This window comes from Marmota marmota, unplaced genomic scaffold, assembly GCF_001458135.2.
Source record: "Marmota marmota marmota unplaced genomic scaffold, marMar, whole genome shotgun sequence".
In the NCBI taxonomy this organism is placed as follows: domain Eukaryota; kingdom Metazoa; phylum Chordata; class Mammalia; order Rodentia; family Sciuridae; genus Marmota; species Marmota marmota.
The window spans coordinates 5,268,488-5,277,015 of NW_026000171.1; the positions used below are offsets into that span (position 1 = coordinate 5,268,488).

At 51.5% G+C, this 8,528-nt stretch overlaps 1 protein-coding gene across 10 annotated transcripts in view; it reads right to left on the bottom strand.

Moving 5' to 3' along the window:
• Positions 1-675: 675 nt before the first annotated feature.
• Positions 676-8,528, bottom strand: part of Tead4 (TEA domain transcription factor 4) — a 71,191-nt gene continuing 63,338 nt past the window's right edge. For 9 of the 10 annotated variants that reach the window (XM_048787696.1, XM_048787694.1, XM_048787693.1 and 6 more), the window contains 3 exons: positions 3,564-3,704; positions 1,087-1,239; positions 676-980 (listed from right to left, as the gene is read on the bottom strand). In XM_048787696.1, the coding sequence (XP_048643653.1) occupies positions 867-980; positions 1,087-1,239; positions 3,564-3,704 (408 nt within the window). In that variant the 3' untranslated portion in view covers positions 676-866. The remainder of the gene's footprint in view (positions 981-1,086; positions 1,240-3,563; positions 3,705-8,528) is intronic. The other variant, XM_048787689.1, reaches the window with a different exon arrangement.

Sequence of the window (8,528 nt, forward strand, 5' to 3'; positions counted from 1 at the left end):
CCTGGGGAGGAAGGTAGCTAGCCCAAGGCTGGTTCCAAGGAGGTTACCATATAAGAGGCCCCACAGATGGTTATTTGAGGCAGGACTTACAGACCATCAGAACTGGAAGGATCACAGAGACCACGGGGCTGCGATGGTTACTGGACCAACTCTCTGGCCCTTCACCACCATGCATATGGAGGCTTCTGATGTCAATCATCCAAATGCCTCCACCCGGCTTCAGCCTGGCCACCTCCTCCCTCTGCCCCTGCCTTCATTTGGATGTTGAAAACTATCTAGACGGCCTGACCATGTCATCTTCCAACAACTCTTATCACCTCCACACCTAAACTCCAAGCTCTGGTAGACGGGGCCTGGTGCCAGCTGTCAGCGGCAGTGGCAAGACATCAAGGTGCAGTCATGTACAAGAAGCTGAGGGTGCATGGCCCAGGTGCCCATCGACCCTTGGGCCTCTCGTGGCCAGCAGCAACAGGAGAAACAGATGAGGGGCTCGAGCAGCAGTAGAGACATCAGGACTTGAGCTTCGGCACCTGGAGATGCTCCTGGCTGGGGCCACTGGGGTGGCTGGCTTGAGGACTGCAGGGGTCCATCTGTGGGCACTGTGTCCAGTCTGCCTCCCAGACAGCCCCTCTCCCCCAGTCCCTCCCAGGGCTCATTCAGCTAGACCAGCTCCTCTGAAAATACACATCTTGGGTTTATTTGGGGATGGGCATTGCAGGATCAGGCACTGTTTCTTTCTGGCAGGAAGAATCATGACCACTCTGCTCAGCTCACTTAGCACTTCAGGGGGATGTCCCTGCAGGTCCCCTCCCCATGTCCCCATTTCCTGCACACACGTCCACCCCCCTCCCTGCTCCCCGAGTCTCTCATTCTTTCACCAGCCGGTAGATGTGGTGTTGAGCCCCATGCTCGCTGGCCGACACCTCAAACACATATGCGATGCACAGCAGGGTCTCCTGTGTGTCTCTGTTGGTGACTACCTGTAGGAGAGACAGAGGAGACACGGTTAAGGCTCCACATGGGGACGACATGTGTGCCATCCGCCTACGGACCACAGTCCCAGGCCTGCGGCCCCCGCCCGCACACCTGCAGGATGGTGAAGTTCTCCAGCACGCTGTTCATCATGTACTTCTCGGGCAGATGCTTCAGCTTGTGGATGAAGTTGATCATGTATTCGCAGAGTGGGGACCGGTGGATGCGGTATGAGTAGTGGCCATTCTCATAACGGGCATACTCTGTCTGCAGGACCCAGAGGACAGTAGGGGCTTAGACTCCCTTCACCTGCCTCCCAGGCCCCATTCACAGGAAAACTCCCACAACCAGTCACTTTTAGCAGGAAGAAAAGGCAGGAGGCCTAGAGGCCTGAGAGCAGGGCCAACCTCTGAAGTTCAGTGACATTAAACCAAGTCTCCCTCCCTCATTAGGACAGGCGGATGAGGGGAGCTTAGAGACCCAGGAGTGGCAGCAACAGATGAGATGGAATAGGTGCTTCTCAATTCTGGCTGCACACTAGGGGACTATGGGGCAGAGAGTACCCAGGGACCCTTGTGGGGCTAGAAACCTACTATGGCGTAGATGTGAGGTGTCGCAAAAGCTAATGTGTGAGACAATGCTAGAAGGCTTGGAGAGGGGAATGGGATAAGTGGAGGAACTCTGGATGGGCCAAAGGGGAGGGAGGGGAAAGGAGGGGGCATGGGTATAGGAAAGATGGTGGAATGAGACGGACATCATTACCCTAGGTACATGTATGATTGCACAAATGGTGTGACTCTACTTTGTGTATAACCAGAAGTGAAAAATTATATTCCATTTATGTACAATTAATCGAAGAGCATTCTGCTGTCAGGTACAACTGATTAGAATGAATGAATGAATAAATAAGAGGGGAAAAAAAGGCTGAGAGGAGAAATGATTGGGTCGTAGTCTTAACCTAATGAGTAAATTAATCCCTGATGGGATTAACTGGGTGGTGGCTGGAGGCAGGTGGCATGTGGCTAGAGGAGGTGGTTCACTGGGGCCGTGGGTATGGGGTATATATTTTGTATCTGGTGAGTGGAGTCTCTCTGCCTTCTGATCATCATGTGAGCTGCTTCTCTCCACCACAGTCTTCCCCCAAGATGTTTTGCCTCACCTTAAGCCCCGAGGAATGGAGCTGGCTACCTAGGGATTGAGACCTCTGAAACCGTGAACCCTTAAATAAACTTTTTCTGCTCTATAATTGTTCTTGTCAGGTCTTTTTAGTCACAGCGGTGAAAAAGCTGACTAGAACAAAGCCCCATGTACCTGGACTCTGGCAGTAATCATGGGAATCTACACACATGGTGCACACACAACTCTAGAAATCGGAACCAGATTGGTGGGTTAGACTGACATCAACTTCCTGATTATCAGTGAAGTTGCCCAGTTCTGTGGGAAGCTTCCAGTGCAGGAGTAGAGGGGGGGAGGTATGTGGGATGGATTGCAGGCCTGTCCAAAATTTTTTAAATTAAATAATTTGGGCCTGGCAGTGTAGCTCAGTGGGAAAGCATTGGCCTAGTATGTGCAAAGCCCTGGATTCAATCCCCAGCACTGCAAAAATGAATAATAAATAAAATTGCCATCACCTGGTCCCTACTCCATAGATGAGGGTACACAAAATGAGTGGGGGTAGGAGCTTTTGATGCGTTTCAAAGGCCCCCAGGTGATTCTAAGGTACAGCCAGGGTTGGGAAACTCGAGGACAGAATATCTCTTGCCTGCTGCTGTCATCTGGTTGTTTGGCATGATGTAGCTTATCAGTAACTGATGGTCTGTGACAGTAGGACTTCATTAACTCAGACCATTAATTTCAGAGGAAAGAGGGGAGGATGGCATCTAGTCTGACATTGCAGCAACCTCACAAGCCTGTGGCACTGCACAGGACTCAGGGACACAGGTGTTCTGGAATGGAGGCATTTCATCCCATCTCCTGGGCCACTGTGACAGAGAGACACCTTGTCACTTATTTAGAGATAAATGAAGGGTTTTATCATCCCCCCTCCCAAACATCCATCAGAAAGCAGGGGGGCTGATATTTAAACCCGGGTCCTCGGAATTTGTGGCCCCATTACCCTGCACCCCTGTACTGGCAGACCCCACTGCCATAAAGGAAGTGAAGTTTCTGTCACACCCACTAGTGTGGGTCTCCAGGGTACTCAAAAATTGAGGAACAGAGACATGAACAGTTTTCAGCATTTGCGGAGTAAACAGTGAGCAGGGAAGCAGGGACGAGACCCTGGAGCTCTGTTGTTGACATCCTCTGCCCCTGCTCTCAGAGAGGACCTGGGATGCCTGTAAGGATGTGCTTGGAAGAGGGGTCCCAGGGTGGGAGGGTTTAGTGGTGGCACGCAGAGCTGTGCAGGCAACAGGGAGCTTGTTGATGGTCCACAGCTAGAGGGCGCTCTTCCCCGAGGCACACAGAAGCCATGTGGAGCCCACCTTCCACAGGGAGGCTCTGAACAATCCTGTCCTCAGGAGAGCCCCAGGGAAGGAGGCCACTCAGCCCTCATGCCCCCCACACACCCACCCACCAGGGTGGCCTCCTACCTCAACTTTCTCCACCACCTGCTTGCCGAATGAGCAGACCTTGGTAGAACAGGTGATTATCATGTTCTCGGGACTCTCATACTGGCTGGAGACTCCATAGAAGGAACTGCCCTCGTCCTCGATATTGGTGTTGAGGTCTGCCTGCAGGGAGACATGGGAAGCCAAGGACACGGTCAGCAGCATCAGCAGAGCCCTATCAGACGAATAGGCTCTGAGTCGAGGAGCCCCTCAAGGTCACAGTGCAACCTCTTGGGCTGGGAAGAAATCAGGAGGGCTTAAAAAGAATGTGTTGGACCGGCGGTGGCACATGACTGTTATCCCAATGGCTTAGGAGGCTGAGGCAGGAGGATTGCAAGTTCAAGGCCAGCCTCAGCAACTTCCTGTATCAAAATATAATGGGTTAGCTGAGTGGTTAAGTACCCCTGGGTTCCATTCCTGGTACCAAAAAAAAAAAAAAAGAATGTGGACAGAGTTGGAGACGTAGCTCAGTGGCAGAGGGCTTGCCTAGCATGCATGATGCCATGGGTTCCACTCCAACACACAGAAAACATGGATTATAGACGTTGGAAAGCTTCCAGCATTCTCTACACCCAGGCCTGCTGTAAACTATGGAAAAAGAGAACACTGGGGCCTACATTTGCTTTAAGCTACTGCCACCTGCTCAGATACTATAACATCTAGTAAGTAGGTTCCCCAATTTTGTTTCTAGAATCTTTGAGTTTTACAGTCTGAGTTTGTTCTTAACAAACTGCAGACATACAAATCCTTATCATTTTTATCTTAGTATGAATTAATTTATTAGAACCTTTCGAGAGTCAATGTTAACAATGAAGAATGCATGAGAACAGAAAGCCAAAACAGTGGACTGATAGAGAGGATGCAAGGGACATCTCCAGGTCTCCTCCTCTGGCCAGCTGGTCACCAGATCCTACTGATGCTCTTTCAGAAATGGCTCTGGGGCTGGCCTCCCGTTCATCTCTATGGCATTCTGAGTACAGTCACCTTTGATCTTTGCACATTTCTCTCTCTCAGCCTCCAAACCAACCTCCCCAATACCAGTCTTCCCCGCCTTCTGGTTCATTCTCTTAACTGCTGAGATTTGCCTTCAGAAACGAAGTCTGAAACCTGGGGTGGCACCTATAGATCCAGCTACTCGGGGGCTGAGGCAGGAGGATCACTTGACCCCAGGAGCTCAAGTTCAGCCTGGGCAGCTGGCTCCAGGGGTCTCCATGAGCCCTGTTGCTGGTCCTTTCCACCCACTCCTCACAGGCCCCAGGTCACCCTGCTCTTCTTTCCTGTCCAGCTGGATATGGAGCTGATCTGAAGTTTATCTGCAATGCTTCCCTCTTAGTAAAGGTGGACTAAGTGGTAAAGGGGATGGGTAAGGTGGACTGTCAACAGCACATACACACCTCAGCCTCAGTTTAGCATGAGGCTCCCTAACAGCAGTTAGGTCTTGCTCAAGGTCACATGGCTCAGGCTGAGGTCGGCAGGCTCCATCTGCAATGCCTGTCCCAACCCAACAAAGGGAGGCAGGCACTGTATAAGCCAAATCGCTGCCTTAGGGACTGATGCTGGAATTGTATTTCTGAAACTCTAGGCCATTTAGGGGTGCCCACATCCAGAACTCAGGCCCCACATTAGATTACTTTGCTTGTCAGGACTCAGGAGACGCACAGACATCATGAAAGGCTGCTTCTTAGGGTGAGGCCGCTCCACCCACCCACACAACTGGTCTGAAATCAAAAACTGCAGTGATGAAACAGAGCACAGCCCCACACATGTATTGGGAGTGCAGATCATGGTTCAGGTTATAACCCTCAGGATTCTTCTGAACCCAGATATGGTGATTCCCAGAACCCCAGGAAGATCTGAATCAGGTCCAGGCAGTTCTACTATTGGCCACTAGGGGGCACACAAATACCATTTCTCTCCTTTTGGAGTTCTCCAAGAGCAAGACCTTCTGTAGACCAAAGGGTGTTAATTGCCTTATGGCACAATAGAAATATTATGGAGCCACAAAAAGTGCTAGGAAGTACCTGTGTTTATTATTGTGGATGAACACAAACACAGTGAGTGAGGAAAGCAGGCTATGGAATAGAATGAGGGTGTATTCTTTTTAGGATGTTTTAATGTTGAAATAGAATGGTATATGGTTCGGTGAGTTCCGCGTTGGTGTTAATGAGGCCATTAGGAGGAAAGCAAAAGAAAAAGAATTACAGCAGCATTCAAGCCAACGCTCAGACTCTGAAACAAACAACTGTGTTTATTCAATACCCTCCCACCCTTGGGTTGGCCTCAGTTTCCCCTCTCTGCCTCTGTTGTGTCCATTGTGAGTCCAAGAGGGAAGGCAGTCCTGGCAGAAGTGCATCAGGCCTCTGCTGGGCCAGAATTCATTGCAACCATGGTCCAAGATATTCTTGTGAAATGACAGGTAAAATGGGGTAAGAACCTGGGTTTTCTCTGTCCCAGTTTCCCTGTCATGTGTTCCTTCTAGAAGGCCGAGTTTGCCAGACTGATCCTAAGAGGGGGTTTAGGGACCATTTGTGTGCTCAGGATATGCTGCAACTAGAAGCCCATGGCAGAAATGTGGATTATGCCTAAAAAAATGCCAACAGGAGGCCCAGCTGCCTGGGAAGGGCCAGCACCAAACATGGAGTGAGACCAGGGCATTGAATAGTCACCATTCTCAGGCAGTAGCCACTGGTGGCCTGCTCTGATCAATGCTACATTCATGTATCATCTGCCACATATCCAACTATGCCCCTCACAGTGCCTTTTAAATCAATTCACTTTTATTCCTTGATTTCATTTTAAGCAATCGATCCACGAAAGTAAAGATTCTATTTTTCCCATGTAAGTGTCAATAATCACAGAACTATTAAAGAAGAAACGTCCATGCGTGTGCTACCTAGAACGCTGTGCACCATGTTAAGAACTGGCTGACATCCACCCTCTTCCCCATACACAGAAACTGTTATCCTATCCCAGAACCCCAGTGTCTATTTGTACACTCCATTTCATTGCTCTAGGCTGTCATGACCTATCTAGATGGAAAGTTCCCTGGGGAGCAAGAACTAAGCTCTCTCCAAGCCCTTGCAAAGTGCTGGTCCAGGTGGGCCTTCAATAAATGTTCCATGAGGCAGACTGAGGTGACACATGCCTGTAATCCCTGCTACTCGGGTGGCTGAGGAAGGACTGCCACACTGGAGGCCAGCCTGGGCAACTTAGAACGTGTGTCAAAATAAAAAATTCAAAGAGGGCTGAGAATGTAGTTCAGTGGTAGAGCACTTGCTTAGTACGGGCAATGCTCTGGGTTCCATCCCCAATACCCCCAACTCCTCCCTTCACAAAGTTGCATGCTGCTGATCCACCTCTCACCTCCGGGTGACGCTGCATGAGAGGAGCCAGGTTCCTTGGTCTCAAAGAACCCATTTATCTACTTTGGGGAGTTGGGGGATGCTCCACTCCATCTCAAATACAATCTAGGTCTTCTGTCATCACCTCCCACTCTCTTGGCCCTTCTAATCATTCAGTTACCCATTTATCCAGTCCCAGCCCAGCACTGCTAGGGACAGTGAGGGCAGTCATTCTGCTCTCAAGCAATTTGTACCTAACTGGGAGAGCACATAGAACTGGTGAGCTGGTGGTCAGGTGGGAAGAAGGGGGGAGAGAGGAAGACACTGCCAGGTCTCAACAGGGGAAGTCAGCCCCAGAACCGGCCTGGGGTTGCACTGCACAGACCCAGGAGGCAAGGGCCAGTGACACAGACGACCCAGCTCACAGCACTGCATCTTGTCCTCGGTGCACAGACCCTTCCAGTTTCAACCACCCCTCTTCCTGAGCTGTAGTATAGGCATTTCCCCTTCACCCTTAGACCCCCCACTCTAGACACCTCTCCCAAACAAGTTTTCTTTTCAATTTTCTCAGCCTAAGAAAAAAAGAAAGCTGCCCACCCCTTCTTACCACCCTGCCCTCTGAATGCCCCTTTCTCCTCTCCTTCTACCCTATTCATAGCTGTGCGTGCGGGTGGGAAGTTCACAGGCTGTGCCTGGAACAGGTGTGGAGGATCGAGTGACGGACAGACGAGCCAAGACAGCCGCAGCCGGGTGTGGGGGCCTGGAGGGGCTCAGATTCATTGTCATGTGCTGGTATGTGCCTGGGAGAAATGTCAGGGCCCAGAGGGGAGTGGGCTGGGATGGGAGGAAGGCCTGGGGCACCCTCCTGCCACTGTGGCTCAGCTCAGGCCCTGTCCAGCATTTCACCATGTGGCCTGGTGTTCATGACCCCCACTGTACAAGAATCTCCTCTCCCTGTCCCAAGGACAGTGGCCTCTGCTGGTCTCACAGGCTACTCAGTCCCCCACTCCAGGCCTGCAGTACTCATCAGATAGTGCTCGGCCTCTGCACCTCCACTTCCACCTCTCCTGCAAGCAGATGCCATTTCCAGCAGGGGCCTTCTCCTGGCAGGCCACGGATCTGTGGATCATTGTCTCCAGGGGAGGGAGGAAGGAACTTCAATTGGGACATCAAGGTGCCCCCAACCTCACCCCATGAGGGTACTGATCATGGCCCCTGGACGCCTGGAGAGAAGGAAGCAAGCAGAAAAAGAAAAGCCAGCTTTGGGAGAGTTGGCATTGTTCCCTGCTGAGTGGCTTCCTTCCTCCTTGCAGGGCCAGCGCACCCAGCTGATGGCAGGAGAGGGAGAGAGTGGGCCAGGGAGCGGGGAGCCGCCTGTGTCTCCTAGGTCTCCCCATTAGCAAGCAAGCACGTTCCCCTTTCCCTGCTTGTCGTGCCTCTACCCTCCCTCCCCACGAGGACTGACAGATGGACAGATGATTGCCAAGGTGCCCTGGCCTCTGACATGCCCTCGCTTCTGATTTCACTGTCCTCACAGTGCCCAAGCTACTGGCACCGAGCAAGAGCCTGGCTCCTAGGGCTCAGGGGAGGGGTGGGAGAGGAAGGG